The sequence below is a fragment of the Equus asinus genome, chromosome 3 (assembly GCF_041296235.1).
Source record: "Equus asinus isolate D_3611 breed Donkey chromosome 3, EquAss-T2T_v2, whole genome shotgun sequence".
Taxonomy (NCBI): domain Eukaryota; kingdom Metazoa; phylum Chordata; class Mammalia; order Perissodactyla; family Equidae; genus Equus; species Equus asinus.
In genome coordinates, this window is record NC_091792.1 from 75541768 (window position 1) to 75560728 (window position 18961).

Consider the following 18961-nt stretch of genomic DNA (forward strand, 5'->3'; position numbering starts at 1 on the left):
CATAGTAAATCTGTTTTTATCTATCTATGATTATCCTATTGGTTCTATTTCTCTGGAGAATCCTGACTAATACAACTTCCCTGTACTCAATTCTGAAGGCATAGTATGGAAGGAAGCACAGATTACTTCAAGGTTGTCCCTCCATAGGTGTATGTTAACTATGCACCCATGGTAGTTACATTATTGCTCAAAATCGTTGCTGCCCCTACTTGCAGGAGGATCATACTTGCCTGCCCAGTAGAACTCAGGCTTGCACCTGTGACTTGCAATAATCTCCTCTTTGAGAAAGATGTGCATTTTTGTCCTGTTTAAGAGTCAGCTTCTCATCTACCATTTCCTTTCCCTCTGCCGTGAGACTTAGAATATCTCATATAAGACTATTCCATCAGCCTGTATTCTGGAGTGAAGATATGGATATGTAGAATGAGTGAGAAAGACACCTTGGTTAGAGATAACTCTCTGAGATTTTTCAGGTTGTTCAATTCTATAGCATAACTTAGCCCATCCTGATGGAGTCAGCATCAAGATGCTTTCGGAGCACTTATAGGGTGATATTTTTCTTTTTCTTTTTTTTTAAATTTAATTTTATTTATTTATTTATTTTCGAGGAAGATTAGCCCCAAGCTAACATCTGCCACTAATCCTCCTCTTTTTTGCTAAGGAAGACTGGCCCTGAGTTAACATCCGTGCCCATCTTCCTCTACTTTATATGTGGTACACCCACCACAGCATGGCTTGCCAAGCAGTGCCATGTCAGCACCTGGGACCCAAACTGGCGAACCCTGGGCCACCAAAGAGGGTAATACTTTTCAAATGCATGTATGTTTATTTTATTTTGTTTTGTTTTAAATAATTCATTTTTCCCAACAACAGTAGCAACATCTTCCCCAACAAAAACACAGCAGCCAACTTTACGTCCTATAAGTTAAAGTTAAAACTGTAAAATATAAATACCAGCTGAAGTGCAAAATTCTAACAAGTATGATTAAATTAACAAGACATCTTTCTGTTGTGTGCTGTGCAGATACCCACAATACTACTACTGTCCATACAAGACTCACAAAGCTAGTCAAGAGACTACGATTATGGCACTTCTCAGCTTGAATCTAAACACCACAGGCAAGGAACACACAATTTACCAGCTACTCAGAAATGATTCAGGAGTGATTGTATTATCGTGAAAAGAAGACTATACTGTGAATCCTTCTGTTTTCACTGATTTTAATAGGTGCAATATTTTTATATTTTCGTATCTGAAATCCAGAAGTACCTTATAATTGCTGTTGAACAGGTGCTAGTGGTGAGTAGTCATGCTCGTGCCAATACACAGGCACATAGGATAGGTTTCAACAGCTTGGAAGAAAATCCTGGAACCATCGTAAACCAATTTGTACTGGCCCTATTGTATCAATAACGACATGTCAAGGTCATCTTGCAGGGGCAATGACCAAGAACTGCAAAACATGCAGCTGGAATGTGCTCAGAAGATGGAAACCTTGCCCTCAGATGACCTCAAGCCACAGGGAACCAAAAGTTCCCTGACTATGGAACTCAGTGTGAGAAGAAAGTGGTGAGGGGAACCTAATAAGAAGCGAAGGGCCCCTTGATTTGTAGCACACTGGACTTATAAGAGTGTTACACTCCCACCCTCCAATCAGATTCCAACAAGCTAGTGTTATGCATAATTACTCCTATTCCCAACTCCTTAAAAGTCTGTCCCAGCTTCAGCTCAGGGAGACAGATTTGAGCCTTGCCTCCTATCTCCTTGCTGGTTGACATTGCAATAAAGCTCTTTCTTCTCTCAAAAACCAGTGCCATTGTATTAGCTTCTATGCATATCAGGCAACAAGCTCTTGCTCAGTAACAATCTCAGACACAATAGTGGAGCATACTTAAGAATTGCTGTGGTACTAATACTCTTGGCAGCAAGGAAAACAATACTGGGTGGAAAAACATAGGCACAGACAATACTGAATGGAAAAATGATTCAGAAGAATAGGATTCTGGGGGCTGGCCTGGTGGTTAAGTTCACACACTCTTCTTCAACTGCCCAGGGTTCATGGGTTCAGATCCCGGGCGTAGACCTACACACCACTCATCACGCCATGCTGTGGCAGCATCCCATACACAAAATGGAAGAAGATTGGCACAGATATTAGCTCAGGGGCAATCTTCCTCAAGCAAAAGGAGGAAGATTGACAGCAGATGTTAGCTCAGGGTCAATCTTCCTCACCACAAAAAGAATAGGATTCTGAACACGAAAAGTTTAGCAATGCCTTAACCATTTTATTTTCCTTTTTACATGAGTACGAGAGTCATATCTCATTTTAAAATGTATGATTAAAAGTAGGTCTAAATAAGTCTAAAAGGGATCTATTAATAATGTGAAATAAAAGGTCAAAACAATAAGAAAGTATTATGTCATAATTCAGTTGGTAGTGTTTTTTCTTTATTGGTGACACAGAAAACAATGGTGCATCTTGTCACTCCACAGTGCCTTAGAATCTACAGAATGCTTCATGTTGTTTATTCTTATTTGGGGAACTGTAAAATTAAAAATTCTAAAATAAGTCCTCTCTAATACCTCTTCTTGTTCTGTAGTTCTGTGCTTTTCTGTGTTGAAGCCTGGATCTCAGAGCTGATGAAGGACAGTGTCCAGGGACTCAGGTCCACTTTTTAAGGGCCATGATTCCACTTTGCTGCCCAAGGTAAGGAAATAATTTTGAACCTTCAGATCCAAGCTGACTAAACTAAGACCGTACTATGCATACAGAATAAATAAGGTAAGTACCTGAAAAACAGACTTAGAGGCAACAAGAGCCTAGAGCACAGAAAAGAATGTTCTGGAGCATCTTAGTGATTCTCTCATTTTCCTCTCCAGCTAGGGTTATGGGACTACGTTTTTCTCTCTTTCCCCAGGAGTTTCATTCATAGGGCAAACACCATGCTGCTCTGGGAAGGAGTTTGTTTGCCTCAATCCTTGAAATGTCCAGAATTCATTCCAATTAACCCAGTGAGGGGTCTTAAGGGATCCTGAAGTCCTAAGCCAGGGAACCTGATGAAATTACAGGAGTGCGAGTGGGAACTCTCCTGAGCTCAGATTGCTCCAGGTATAGAGCTCCTTTAAGATTTCCAGAGGAACCAGCAAGTAAGCAGGACTATTTTCAAAGCTATTTATATAGATAATCAGAAAGCATAAAGTAGGTATCTTAGGGGAAGACCAGGTGAATTGGATCTTTTAATGTTTCAGGAACAGATGGGCCCTATGACTTCTAGCCCCAAACCATTTCCAATTCAGTCCCACTGTCTGGACTCCCAAGACCTTTCTATGCCTCCTATTGTGACCAGAAACCAGGCAAGAAAAGGGTTACTGAGAATTTGATCTGTAATTAACATGGTCTGTCAAATGTTTTCCAGACAAGGAGAAAAATAAATGAGCAGTTTTTCAGAGGTTGATGTCCCCCTTTTTGCAGACATTGCCATCCTACAATGAAACTTACACAATTGCTGCAAGACTCCTACAAATTACTCCAGCTCTAAGTGACCAAAAGTTACCATGGACCCATTATGTAATGACATGTTCCTTGAATTCAGTATGTAATGGCATGTTCCATGGAACTTGCTATGTCATGGTACCCTGACTTTGTTATGTAAATGGTGCCTTGAACTCATTATGTAATGATCTGTACCTGTGCCCTGATTGAGCCCAGTTGTTACACAGTTGTAACATATCCTGTGCACTCTGATGTACAAAGTCTCCACCAGCACTAAGCTCGGAGAGACACTGTTTGGGGAGCTATCCCCAGTGTTCTCCATTGCTTGAGCAAGCTATAAACCTTTTTCTCCACCCACTTCATCCTTGGTAGTGTTTTTAGCTCCACACTCGCCAAGAGGCGAACCCAGTGAGTTTGGTTACACTATGAGCTGCAGAGGATCCATCAATGTAAAAGCGATGCCTTCAGATGTGTTCCCCTATTCTCCAAGGAGCTCATCCAGGAGGATACACGCTATGTAAGGATGTAAGGGGCAGAGGACACTTCAATGATAACCTCCCCCTCATCTCCACAAAGAGGTTCTGTAAAAATCATTAGCAGTTCTGCCCTATCTGATTCTCTGCATCAGCTTCTCTCCAAATGGAAAAGTGACCCTGTGCTCTTTTATTTCCTCTCCCTGAATGTTTTGCATCTATTAAACCAAAGCAAGGAAGCACAAACTCAAAGATGGAAGGTCCAAAGTCGGAAAGGGCAGGTGAGCTGATCAATGGGAGCGTCTTCACATCCAGCACAGAAATTCTTCTTTCCTAACAAATTCCACTGTTCAACTTGTTTCAAACTCCAGAATGAGTAACTGCATACGTTAAAAAGTGCATTTATATCCAGAGGGGAGTGTTTGTATATATGTTTTAGTTAATAAATAAAAAAGTATCCTGACCTCTGAGAGTCACTCAATAAATCACGTCTATTATTTACATTTATCATCATTATCCTTAACTTTTCCACATATCCTTTATTAGGGAACAGTTTGTTCTGCTACACTATTGCTGCTATGAGTCTTTCTTTCACGACAAAACAGACTCCTGAGTCTTTTTTATTCATATTTTCTCAATTACTATTAAAAAGTTAATTTTAAATTTCTCAGTATTTGAGGTTTTATTTTTTGTGTATATAAGTTGACTCAGTATTAATTATAAATTTTATTGTCTTATAATCACAAAATTGACCTATAAATTTTCCTTCTTTCCATTTATTTGCATTTTTATCAGGCCAAGTAAATTATAATTTCAAAATAAGTTTTCAAGGTAAACTTGACTGTTAATATTTAAGGTGTAGCATCACTTATGTTTTTAAAATAAATTTTAGTGTTCACATATTCTAGATTCATACTTATTTTTGGTCATTTTGCTCATGAAAATGAATAAAATCTTATTATATTTCTATTGAATCATTTTAAAATATGAGTCTACCATGTCGAGACTCATGAAAGAAAGCCAAACAAATATTCAGGGGAAAAATAATATCATTTAAATATTTTCATTATTAGAAAAGAATGTGAAAAGATAAACTGTTTGAATATTTCAGATTTCAGGAAAACAAAACAAAAATGTTAAAGAATCTAGGAGAAAGAAAACAATGCAAATATAATCAATTCAAAAGTAAACTTAAGAGCAAATAAAAATATTCAAAATAAATTAGATAAATTTTGGAAACTTTTAAAAAGCAAATAGTAAGTGAAAGTATATATGAGAAATCATGAAATATGTGGAAAAATTAAAATATCACTGATACCACCAAATTCAGTGATAATCAATAAATTAGAAGTTAAAAATGAAATGGTAAAAATGATGTAATGAGAAATAGACAATCAAGGTTTGAGCTGGACTTCCGTCCTGGAGAGGTCTGGTCTATGTCTCGTTCACCCTGTTTACGCTCCAGCCCCTCAGTGGTCCGAGTGAAAAGCCTGCACTGTTCACCAGGTCTCATCCTCCACGGTGAGCCCTGGACTCTGATTTTTGTCCCTCCAGCCCTGAGAAGTTGCTGAAAGCTCTTTTCAGTGTCTCAGCCTCTTAGCTACCACTTTAGGTTTTGTAATTAGCAATCCTCTTAAAGAGAAATGTGGCCCCAAATGTTGTGCTCAACCTCCTTTGGCTCCTCTAGATCTTGTCTCTGCAAATTTTCATTGCCTGGGTAGCTCTCTGATGGCTTCAACCATCTGTTTTGTTTTATTTAGCTTGTACTCCATGGGAGGGTTGGTCCAAACCTCTGGTCAACCATAAATAGAACTCAATTTAATCATCTTTGAAGATAAACAGATCTTTCAGGGTCCACTCTTTATATAAAATGCTTGCTTTGGTGCGTTCTCTTTGACTCATCTTGTTTATCTGAGCACTATTTATATAGTGAGGGAATTCTTCTCTTAAAGTGAGTGGAGGTCATGGTATTTGTTTGCCTTCACTGTAGAGTCTTTTAGCTTCCCGAGCAGGTTGGGAATGATGCATGGCCTTGAGTAGTTGTAGGTGAAGGATTCTTTCTCCCCCGCCTGTCAACCTCTAATTTTGTTGAAGCTCCAAACCCATGCATCAGCTTCGCTGAGTGAAGGACATATACTGTGCTCTGAAGGCTGAGTTTGAGCCTGTGCTGCTTCTCCTCGGTGAGGTGATTTTTGTCAGCAGTTCCCCCATTCACTCTTTTTGTTTAGTGTGTTCAAACTCTCTTCCAGTTGATTGTTTCTTTCCTCCAGCTGGGTCCTAACCAAGGCAATGATTTCTGTGACATTATTTACCACACCTCTTCTGCCTTCTTAGCGAAGTGCTAGTAATCTTTCAGAGAGAATGGTTAAGTGCTTTGTTGCTAAGCCAGATTCCAGGATTCAAATCCCAATTCCAAAGCCCAATGGCATGTGCCATTGAAAGAGTGATTTAACCTGAGTTACAGTTTTGTTATGTGAAAAATAGGCATAATAATTGTACCTACCTCATGGGTTATTGTGAAGACTAAATGAGAGAAGAAGAACTTAATAAATATTGGCTATTAGTAGTTGTTACTATCTTGAGGGAATAAGTGCTTCCCTTTTTTCCTCCGGGTGTACAAACCCCTTAACGTCTTTTTCAGCATATTGGGGAATGTCAGCCACTGCTTTAGAATTTCCTCCTGAGAAGGATACATTAGCCTGTGCATTTTCACTAGCAAAAAAAAATCCTGTATAGCCTAAATCTTATCGTGAAGAAACAATCAGATAAACCCCAATTGAGAATCATTCTAAAAAACGGTGAGCCTATATTCTTCAAAAACATCAATGTAGTAAAAAACAATGGCAGGCTGAAAATATACCAGGTTAAAGGAAACTAAAGAGACATGAAAACTAAATGCAATGCATAATCCTGGATTGGATGCTGAATGAGGGAAAAAATCTGTATAAGACATTATTCGGCCAATTTTTAAAATCTAAGTATGTTGTATATATTAGATATTGTTGTTGTATTAATGTTACATTTCCAAGATTTGATCATTGTGCTGTGATTATATAAGAGAATGCCTCTGTTCTTTAGCATAATACATGCTAAAATTTACCATGATACATGCTAAAACGTCTAGGGCTTAAGTGTCATGAGGTCTGCAACTTACTCTCAAATGATTCACAACAATGACAATAATGCAAACAATATGTATATATGTTTGCATATAAATACATGTATATGTGTGTATATGTGTATGAATTTATATACCTAGAAAGCAAATACAACAAAATGTTAAAAACTAGTAAGTCTAGATGGGGAGAATATGGGAATTCATTTACTATTACAATTTTTCTCTAGGCTTGAATTACAGCTTTATTTTATTTATTTATTTTTTTGGTGAGGAAGATTGGCCCAGAGCTAACATCTGTTGCCAATCTTCCTTTTTTTTGCTTGAGGAAGAGTGTTCCTGAGCTAACATCTGTGCCAATCTTCCTCTATTTTGTATATGGGACATTGCCACAGTATGACCTGATGGGTGATGCCAATGTCTGCGCCCGGGATCCGAACCAGCAAACCCCAGGCCGCTGAAGCAAAGCAATGTGAACTTAATCGCTAAGCCACCAGGCCAGCCCCTGAATTACAATTTTAAAAATTAAAAAGTTAGAAATTCTGGCTCCAGTATATCCCTATAATCATAGAGTAAAATAAAGTTTCTACACTCAGGCTCATCAAGAATTTCTGTTGATTTATATGAATGGATCATCTTTCTTATTTCTTTGCACGCTTCACAACATTTTGCTGAAAATGAATTTTTTTAATAGTAGAATGTGGTAACCCTGAAAATCTGATTCATCCCCCATTCAGGGTTTTTCTGTTGCTTGCTGTAGGCTGCAGCTGATTGTTTAGTGTCTTTTCTAAACTATTTTTGTAAAGTCTGTATTCTTTGTCCTGGGTGGTCTCTGAAGTCTCTGTTCCTTTAGCTTGCATTCAGCTAGTGTTTTGACAGAGATTTCTTGAACGTCAGGAGGCAAAAAGAGAGAGAGAGAAACTCTCATTCTTTGCAGGTTAGCTCTATGCCTGGGTCTTCATTCAATACTCCGTTCATTTACAATTCTGCCTCCACTTCCTTCACTTCGCTTCAATTGCACTGAGCCTGGAGATTAGCCAAAGACAAAATTCTAGGGCCTTCTCAGGACTTTTGTGAGCATGTATCTAAAGTAGCACCTAGAGCAGCCAAACAGAGACAGAAAGTAGAAGCGTGGTTACCAGGGGCTAGGGCAGAGGGGAATGGGGAGTTTGTTTCAGTTTTGCAAAATGCAAAGAGTTGTGTGGATGGATGGTAGTGGTGGTTGCATGACAGTATGAATGTACTTAATGCCACTGAACCGTACACCTAAAAATGGTCCCAGTGGAAAATTTTATGTTGCGTGTATTTCATCACAACTAAAATATTATTGATGTTGATTACTGAGGTTTTAGACACCCCCTTAAATTTTGCTCCCAAGGCTCATCCTAGTGGGTTGGCATCATCACTCAGTCCCATCTCAACTGGAAGAACAGGAGACTCTGGACCAGAACCCTGAATCCCACCCCTAGTTTCATTTCTTGTCCGTCAGTTGCTGGACAGTTCCAGAGGATCCAGGAGCCCCTTACGTAGCTAAAGAGGATCAAGGACCCATGTCTCAGTCCCAGAAACCAAAGATTTCTGCATCTCTGTTCTGCAGAGGCAAGAACTGAGGGTCAGGTGGCCCATGGCCCTGATGTAGGAAGCAGCAGTGTGTCCCAAATTGTGCCCCACTGGGTTGGAGAAAATGCTGCAGACGCTCCAACTGTGCAGAGCTGAAACTAGCAGAGCCTAAAGGACACCTTGGAACCTGCTCTCAGCCTGACGATTCCGAGGCTAGTGGGTAACCAAGGGCCCAGGAACCCAGTTGGTCGCTCCTAGAAGCCCTTGCAACCATGGGCAATTTCACATTCTTTTTGGCTAGAGTTGAGTTGCTTTCCTTCCTCTCTAAGTAGCTTCAATGCCTTCTCAGTCCCTACAATGTGCAGGGCTTTTGGCTCGAAGCAGAAGAGGAAGAAGAACTGGATTTCACTAGTGGGAGGAGACACAACCAGCACAGCTTATGGACTCCCCGATAAGGCCCAGCCGCCTCTTTCCAGGGGTTTTAATGAGAGAAGCTTCTACATGCTTCACACCAGAAATCTCTTTTCTTGGGGGTAAAAAAAAAAAGTTGTGTGACTTAATTGTTTTGTAAATTTCCATTTTTCAAATGATCTAATACCCGAATGACTAAAATGAGGAATCTTTCAGATTTTCTGGAAAAGAAACCAATTCAATGTCCCGCACCCAGAAATGTGGAATGAATGGACCATGTTCAATGTAAGCCAAGAACCCTGGGAAGGCAACACTGGTTGCGGTTCCTGGCTATCTGGCTGTACAGGATTTTGCAATGGGAAGTGTACTGGGCTCTCCACTGGGGTAGCCAGTTAGCAACCTTTTTCTTTCTCTCTTGAGTTTCTTTCCTCCCTCCTCGCCTCCCTCCCTCCTTCCCTTCATAAAGCTGTTTTGAAAATACACATTAAATGTATAGGTAATACCTGTCAGTATAGTACTACTGGGGAAATTGTTGTACAAAAAAAATTTTTTATAAGAAAGCAATGTTTCAGGATATACAGATATAGAAAAATACGAGGGAAGCTGCACATCACCACAACAGCCTTGATTTCTCTGAGATGTTTGATTATGGGTAATTTTAAATTTTCTCCTCCAAATTTCCTGTATTTAAAATAATCATATTTTACTCTTTAAGAGGAAAAGAAAGTAGCAATCATCCTCTTTTTAAAATAGAGAGAGGGGCCGGCCAGTGACATAGTGGTTGAGTTCGAGCACTCTGCTTCGGTGGCCTGGGCTTTGCCTGTTCGGATCCTGGGCGTGGACCTGCCCACCACCTGTCAAGCCATGCTGTGGCAGCATCCTACGTAGAAAAACTAGACTAACTTACAGGTAGGATATACAACTATGTACTGGGGCTGTGGGGAGAAAAAAAAAAGAGGAAGATTGGCAACAGATCTTAGCTCAGGGCCAATCTTCCTCACTCACACACACGCTAAAATAAAATAAAATAGAGAAAAACCAAAGTCATCTTCATAGGTGCGACTCTAGTACACTCTTGTATGAAGGGCTAGAAGGAAGAGAAGCCCTATGCAGACATCATCATCACCTCAGGCTTCCCTATGTGTTGTGCCTGTCAGGTGTCAAATATCTTCAGGTACATTCTGAGACTGATGCCTCCCTGAAAGCTGGGTCTCGTTTGTTCTCTGACCTGTTGCCAGCAACTAAAACAGTGCTTGCACATCCTAGAACATGGTGTGTGTGTGTGTGTGTGTCTGTGTGTGTGTATGTGAGACTTATTAGGATTATGGAAATGTTTGGGAAACAAATTAGGAAAACTGCTCTAGGGTCACTCTAAAGAGAAGAAAACCTTCAGAAGCGAAACCACCACACAGAGAGCCCATTCCCACAGCAGCGCCCACGTTTCTCTTTACAGAAGACCCGGGACGCTCAGAGCTCCAGCTAAATTCCAGGCATCTGAACGTAGGGATGGGAGGGAGGGAGGGAGGGTCAAGCATGACCGTCCCTGGGCAGATGACATGGGGAGTCAGTCCTGCAGGCCATTCTCAGGAACGTGAAGGTAGGAAGGGAGGGAGTGGACAGGTTGGGTGCCCAGGCCACTTTGTGTCCCCCAAATAGGACAGGGCTCCAGCTAAGAACCCAGGCTGCTCCCAAACACCCGCTCCCGGGAAGACAAGCGACTCCAAGCCTTTGCTTCCATTGGCTCCTCTCCCATTTCCCCCGTGGGTAGAAATTCCCCCAGGTGCCTGCCCAGGTCCTTAGGACGCTCCCTTGCCAAAGGGAACTCTCCCCATCCCACCTCACATTCCTTCTGAGTAAAGCTCAATGGCAGCTGGAACCAGAAGTCCTGGAAAAAGGGCGGGACCAGCTCAGAGCTTAGCCAGAGCCTCAAAAGCCCCAGGGAGAGCTGGTTCTTTGCGGTTGCTAAAGGCAAGTATTCCCTGAGCCCCCATCCACAAGTCTGCTCTAAGTTTTTCTCTACTTTTCCCACCTTTTCATCTTGCTTTTGTACATCCTCCTGATGAAAGGACAAGGAGCCTAGAAGGAATCCCAAACTGTCTGGACACATAGATAGTAAATACCGAACTTTGCAACTGAGAAATTAGCATACGTTAAATATATGGAAAGGGTTGGTGTCTGTGACTTCCTGGCACAGGGTTAGCACATCTGACTTTGGACCCGAAGGTTGGGTGTTCAAATCACTTGGACCTCAAAGCAAGTGCTATGCTGTCAATTTGAAGATTTCATCAATTGTGCCTTTTAAAAACTGTACCTAGAAGAGCCTTTATATTATTTCTTTAAGCTCAGCAAAGGACAGGCTTTAAACTGAATGGGGATCGAGGCTGACGCAGTGAAAGCTTAATCCTGACAAAGCCACAAAGATCTCCATTTCTGCAAACTTGGGTTTTTCCTCGTTCTCAGGTTACGACAACTGGTTTGTATCTGGAACTTGATTGTTTCATAGTCCTATTGGAGACACGCAATTAGATGAATAATAAGTAAAAAGGAGGTAAATGTCAGGATAATTTTCCACTCTCAGAGAGTTCAAGGACCGCACCCTCAACATAAATTGTTCATCAGTTTCACGGTATTTTCCCTTTAACCACAGTGTTCAGGGGCTTTTGACAAAGGAAGCTCAAAGTATGAAAAATGTGTGTGGGTGTATCTGTATGTGTGTGAGGGGTGGGAGGAGGAGAAGAGAATTGGGAAACTAACTTCTTCATCAAGGTGACACAAATATCCACCCAGGGACACCATGCCATATCCATTTGGGGACCCAATAAAACCACTTTCACACCAGGGTAAATTCATTAACAAAGTCTCCTCATGCCCTGTTTTAATGTCATATCTGAAGCACAGCCCAGATAAGGAAATGAACATAACAACCTAAATTTCAGCTCGTGTGGGTTTTTCTTCCCTTCTAGGTCATCCTTACCGTCGAGCGTAGGTGCCTGTCGATCGCTGAGATGTTCACAAGAACTCCCTTGGGAGTAAAGAAAATGTAAGAGAGAGTTAGACGTAGGGAGGTGCCAGACAAAATTTACATCGGTTGCTAAAGAGAAGTCACAACCTTGACCCCGATGTGATTGGAACACGCAACCTTCTGACTACCCGAAAACTAATTATAGTCCGTCACCTCACATGTGAGCCTCATCACCCCTTTGGCTCTCTCCCCGCCCTCCTCCCCCTATGGTAACCACCAATCCAGTCTCCGTGGCTCTGTGTGTGTTTCTCATTGTTTTTATCTTCTACTTAGGAGTGAGATCACAAACACCGTGTGGTGTTTGACTTTCTCCCTCTGGTTTATTTCACTTCACATAATACCCTCAAGGTCCATGCACGTTGTCACAAATGGCCAGATCTCATCATTTCTTGGGGCCGAGTAGCATTCCATTGTTTAGACATACCACATCTTCTTTATCCATTCTTCCCTTGATGGGCATCTAGGTTGCTTCCAAGATTTGGCTGTTGTGAATAATGCTGCAGTGAACCTAGGGGTGCATGTGTCTTTCTGCATTGGTGTTTTCAAGTTCTTTGGATGAATAGCCAGCAGTGGGCTAGCTGGATCATACATATGGTAGATGTATTCTTAGTTTTCCGAGGATACTCCATACTGCTTTCCATAGTGGCTGCACCAGTCTGCACTCCCACGAGCAGTGTAGGAGAGTTCCCTTCTCTCCACATCCTCTCCCACACTTGTGTCTTGTGTCGTTAATTAGAGCCATTCTGAGCAGAGGAAGGTGACATCTCCTTGTAGTTTCGATTTGCCTTTCTCTGATGGCTAATGACGTGGAGCCCCTTTCCATATGCCTGTTGGCCATCCGTATAGTATACCTTCTTTGGAGAGATCACTGCTCAGATCTTTTGCCCGCCTTTTTAATTGGGTTGTTGATTTTTGTTGTTGTTGAGCTGTGTGAGTGCTTTCCGTATTTTGGATATAAACCCCTTATCCGATTTATGGTTTGCAAGTATGTTCTCCCGGTTGTTAGGTTGTGTTTTGGTTTTGTGGATGGTTTCCTTTGCGGTGCAGAAGATTTTTTTGACTTTGATGCAGTCCCATTTGTTCCTTTTGTGTTTTGTTTGCATTGCCCAGTCAGACGTGGTACTTGAAAATAGGCTGCTAAGACTGATGTCAAGAGCATACTGCCTATGTTTTCTTGTAGGCGTTGCATGGTTTCGGGTGTGACATTCAAGTCAAACTGGAGGAGGCTGCAGTTCCCGAGAGCGAGCGTAGCGGGGACCCTGCGTCCCTGTCAGCGCACCTTGCCGCTCCGTGGAGGTCCTAAGCAGCATGTGGGCGGGGCCCCAGGAGTTCTCCCAGGAGGGTGTCCCTGTCGCTGTCCGCAGTCCACCGCCGGAGGGGGGGCGGGGCAGCGGCCGGGGAGCGTCTGGGCGGCGGGCGCGCGCGCACGCGAGGAGCGCGCGGCTGCTGGGCCGCCGTCCTGGGAGGCGTGGGAGGCGTCGGCGAGCCGCGCCTGCCTGCCCAGAGCCGAGCCCGGCGGAGTCCGGCCGCGCTGTGCTGCTCTATCCCGGGCCGGGCTCGTCCGTGGACGCCGCTCCGTGTCCCCGCTGGGCACAGCAGCCCGGGCCCTCCACAGCCATGGCCGCTAGCCTGAGGAGGCCCTCCTTCAGCTCCCGCTCTTCCTGCTCGCCGGACACGGACGACCAGGGCGCCTGCGAAGAGGATTCCATCTGAGAGAGGTACCTGGGGGCGTGGGCCTGGGGGCTGGTGGGAGGCGAGCATGTCCCTGAGGAATAGGCTTGTGCGCCGAGAGGTGCCCGTCAGGTCACGGGACAGCTGTGCGGCGCGGGGAGCGAGGGGGTCTCTTCGTGCGCTTCACGCGTTCGTGGAACGGGCGGTGTGTGCCGGGCACCTGCCCAGGGGCCAGCCTGGGGATGCGGTGCCCGGGAGTCGGGCGCTGAAGCGGCGCCCGTGGTCTTGGCTTCTTGGAAGGACAGACGCGAGGTCGGTAACGACACTGGTCTCGAGGCGTTCTGAGGAGTGCAGGTCTCCCTCTTTTCGAGGCTACGTTCCGTTGGGGTTTTCATGAAGCCTGTTGTGCCCCTGAAGCTCAGGCCGGTTCAGGGGAAGTGGCCTGTCGAGGGCCACATAATATTTGTGTGCAGAGCCAGTGCTTTCCAAAGGCCTTGACTGGGCAGAAGTCTACCTGTTAGCGGTGCAGTGGGGGCTGTCCGGGGAGCGTTGTGAGCACAGGCATGTGCCCCCCCCCCCACTTGAAAGTATGGAAAAGAAAGCGTGAGGCTGGAGGGTGCTCCGTTCGTTCCCTCCTTCCACAGGAAGTCTGGAGAGTTGACTTGGGGACCAGTCCTTCCTTTCCTCTAGTCGGTGCATGTTCAGTGGTCTGGACACTTGGTGAGCAAGACTGACAGGGTGTTTGATGTACTGGACCTCACAGCCTAGTTGGAAAGGACAGATAGGCAGCAACTAATTACCTAGGAGATACGTCAAAGCAATTTTGTGTTGAGTGCTGAGAAATGCGGCATTTACTGTTAGACTTTGTGACTTAGGCAGTGATGTTTAAGCTGAGAGCAGATGCCTAAAAGCAAAGGAGGACTTGTGTGGGAGAGTGTTGGCACTGGGCAAGGGAGGAGTATGGCCTGTCAGAGGAGCTGAAAGAATGCCCTGGAGACTGGAAACGCGTAAGGACTGTAGGCTGGGGAAAACAAAACTTTTCCATTAAGCCTGGCGCTTTCTATAGGCTTTTGGAGACTAAGCATGGTGATTCAGAACGTGGACTCTGGAGCCAGACTCTGTCAAATGGGTCCTAGCTCTGCCACCTACGGGCTGTGTGAACTTGGGCAAGTTACTGTACCATCCTGTGTGTCAGTTTCCTGATCTGTAAAACGGGGATGATTATAATACACACTCCATAGGTGAGCGTAAAGGTTGGAGGATATTTCATATCCGTAAAGTACTTCGAGCAGTGTCTGGTCTTTGGTAGGCGTTAGTAGTGGTTGATTAAATAAATGGATAAATGCATACATAAGTATTCAAGGCTTGGAGGCTGTCCCTGGTGAAACGTGTGAACTGGAATGGATTACACCCAACTTTGTTTTGTTTCCTTTCCAGCTTGCAGTTGCTACTGACCGCATCTGCAGCACTGTGGAATTAGAAATAATCTCCCTCGACTTGGCTGCTCTTGGTAAAAGAATCTAATGCTGTCCAAATTATCCCAGGGAAATAAAAGCCTTTTCAGTAGCCTAGTAGGGTTAGGCTTATTTAATATGTATTGTTGATATTGGTTTGTTTAGTATTTGTTGGTAACGTTCTTTTGGCAAAGCTGCTTGGTTAAAAAATTAGATTAGCTGTAAAATAGTTCAGACCCAGAGAAAAGTAGAGAGTCGTGTAAGCAGAGCTCGCCTTTCCTTGACTGTCTCTCGAGAGCTGTTGTGATTCCAGCCGCTCTCTGCCTCCGACACGGTGCCCTCTGCGTGTGCAGTCATCTAAACAGTGCAGGGTCTGGAACCGTGGAGACTCTAAGGCAGTACAGTCATGCTTTACTTAACAGTGGGGCTAAGTTGTGAGGAGTGCATCATGGTCAGGCAATCGCGTGATCGTGCAAGCACCACGGGGTTCATAAACCTAGACGGCAGAGCCTCCTACACACCTAGGCTCTATGGGACTAATCTTATGGGACCCCGGTTGTTGACTGAAACGTCCCGATGTAAGGCATGACTGTACTTCCCAACTCCAAGGGCACGGAAGTGTAGCCTCTGGGGCTTTTTGAAAGAACGGAGACGCTCGAGGCCTACTCTGGGCCCACTGACTCAGAATCTACTGGGATAGTTCCCGGCTTTAAAGACCAGACGTAGTCCTCATCGGCAGACATCTCCTCAACGGTTTTTCACACTGGGTTTTCCCTCCTCTGAAAAAACAGGCCAAGAGATTGTGAGGATCCATAGTTAGTGTTTTAATACATTTGGCAGGACTCCGTGTTTTTCACGTTCTGTGATACTGGGATCTGCGTCTTCACTGTAATGTGTTAAACCTTTAAATCTTGTCCAAAATTCATGTCATTACCTAGAGAATCCTTCTGTGAATTCCAGGCAGATTGCCATCTTTCTGCTTCTGCCTCCTCACCTTTACAATGGGGAGAATAAGGGTAACCTGCCTTTTGGATGTGAGGATTAAATGAGACAGTTGGTGCAAAGCAGTTGGCACAGGATCTGGCACAAAGTGAAGCCTTCAATGCATTATGATTACAGTAGTTTTGATTTCCCTCCAGGCGGAATAGAGTTTAGTTGAAGTTAGTGGCTGTGTCACAGCTGTGTCTCAGGCTGGTGTCTGCCGCCCTGAGCTAAGCCATACAAATCCCTAGAATAACTTTTCAAAAGCCTGTTAGCCTCTTGAGGCTCCTACACTTCTCTATTTTATATTATTTTATTTTATTTTATTTTGTTTTATTTGATTTGATGGCAGTAACAGTGGATTCTAACTTTATGTAGCTTTCAGATGTACGTTGTAATGTATTTCGAATTCTGTGTAGATTACATCGTGTTCACCACCCGAAAACTAATTATAGTCCGTCACCTCACGTGTGAGCCTCATCACCCCTTTGGCTCTCTCCCCTCCCCCCTCCCCCTATGGTAACCACCAATCCAGTCTCCGTGGCTCTGTGTGTGTTTCTCATTGTTTTTATCTTCTACTTAGGAGTGAGATCACAAACACCGTGTGGTGTTTGACTTTCTCCCTCTGGTTTATTTCACTTCACATAATACCCTCAAGGTCCATGCACGTTGTCACAAATGGCCAGATCTCATCATTTCTTGGGGCCGAGTAGCATTCCATTGTTTAGACATACCACATCTTCTTTATCCATTCTTCCCTTGATGGGCATCTAGGTTGCTTCCAAGATTTGGCTGTTGTGAATAATGCTGCAGTGAACCTAGGGGTGCATGTGTCTTTCTGCATTGGTGTTTTCAAGTTCTTTGGATGAATAGCCAGCAGTGGGCTAGCTGGATCATACATATGGTAGATGTATTCTTAGTTTTCCGAGGATACTCCATACTGCTTTCCATAGTGGCTGCACCAGTCTGCCCTCCCACGAGCAGTGCAGGAGAGTTCCCTTCTCTCCACATCCTCTCCCACACTTGTCTCTTGTCTCGTTAATTAGAGCCATTCTGACCAGAGTAAGGTGACATCTCCTTGTAGTTGTGATTTGCATTTCTCTGATCGCTAATGATGTTGAGTCCCTTTCCATATGCCTGTTGGCCATCCCTATACCTTCTTTGGAGAAATCACTGCTCAGATCTTTTGCCCGCCTTTTTAATTGGGTTGTTGATTTTTTTTGCTGTTGAGATGTATGAGTTCTTTCTGTATTTTGGATGTTAACCCCTTATCCGATATACGGTTTGCAAGTACCTTCTCCCAGTTGTTAGGTCGTGTTTTGGTTTTGTGGATGGTTTCCTTTGCGGTGCAGAAGATTTTTTTGACTTTGATGTAGTCCCATTTGTTCCTTTTGTGTTTTGTTTGCATTGCCCAGTCAGACGTGGTACTTGAAAATAGGCTGCTAAGACTGATGTCAAAGAGCATACTGCCTATGTTTTCTTGTAGACGTTGCATGGTTTCGGGTCTGACATTCAAGTAAAAGCCAAGGGAGGAGGCTGCAGTTCCCCAAGAGCGAGCGCAGCGGGGACCCTGCATCCCTGTCAGCGCACCTTCCTGCTCCGCGAAGGTCCTAAGCGTGTGGGCGGGGCCGCAGGAGTTCTGCCAGGAGGGTGTCCCTGTCGCTGTGCGCAGTCCACCGCCGGAGGGGGGGCGGGGCAACGGCCGGGCAGCCTCTGGGCGGCGGCGCGCGCTCGCGCGCGCGCGCGCGCGGGGAGAGGAGCGCGCGGCTGCTGGGCCGCTGTTCTGGGAAGCGTGGGAGGCATCGCGAGCCGCGCCTGCCTGCCCAGAGCCGAGCCCGGCGGAGTCCGGCCGCGCTGTGCTGCTCTCTCCCGGGCCGGGCTCGTCCGTTCCCCCGGCGTCCGTGGACGCCGCTCCGTGTCCCCGCTGGGCACAGCAGCCTGGGCCGTGCACAGCCAAGGCCGCTAGCCTGAGGAGGCCCTCCTTCAGCTCCCGCTCTTCCTGCTCGCCGGACACGGACGACCAGGGCGCCTGCGAAGATGATTCCATCTGGGAGAGGTACCTGGGGGCGTGGGCCTGGGGGCTGGTGAGAGGCGAGTGTCACTGTTCTCTGTGCAGAGCAGCAGCTCTCACCACAGCTTGGCCACTGCGGTTGGGTCCCTCAATCTGTGATAGAAAGAATGCAAAAAAGACAGGATATATTCACCATGAAAAAGTCCTACAACAGATTTTCCATTTGTAGGGAAAATAGCTTTCACTGTATTTTTGTTTGTTGGTTGATTGATAGGTTTTATTTGATTAACTCGAATGGAATTCTCATGGCAAAATCTACCATTACTTGGATTCACATCTGAGATAGACTATTTATAGATATTTCAGGGGCCAGTACTGAGGCAGTTCATAGCCATATATCCTGATCTCTAACTGTAGGTATTTCCCGAAGGGACACGGGATGGAATGGTAATACCATTGATGATGGACTTCATATGATGATTTTGATGAACTCTGAATTGTCTCAACTAAGGAAAACCGTTTGTATAATCAACCATAATTTACTGGAAACAAAACTTTGAGTCAATCAGCATGCTTTTCTATATGTTGGTAAATTTCAATAAAAAATATTTTTAAAAAATCATTTAGTTCTCCAAAGAAGATCTATCTGCGAATGGCCAGTAAACACATGAAAAACTGCTCTATGTCACTAATCACTAGGGAAATGCAAGTCAAAACGACAATGAGACGCCACTTCATATCCATTAGGATGGTTACTATCAAAAAAACA

At 44.3% G+C, this 18961-nt stretch overlaps 1 protein-coding gene across 1 annotated transcript in view; it reads left to right on the forward strand.

The window, feature by feature from the left end:
* The first annotated feature begins 13834 nt into the window (after positions 1–13834).
* Positions 13835–18961, forward strand: part of LOC123276289 (uncharacterized) — a 76526-nt gene continuing 71399 nt past the window's right edge. Inside the window, exons 1-2 of the mRNA XM_070506538.1 lie at positions 13835–14062; positions 17705–18237. Coding sequence (XP_070362639.1) covers positions 13835–14062; positions 17705–18237 — 761 coding nt within the window. The remainder of the gene's footprint in view (positions 14063–17704; positions 18238–18961) is intronic.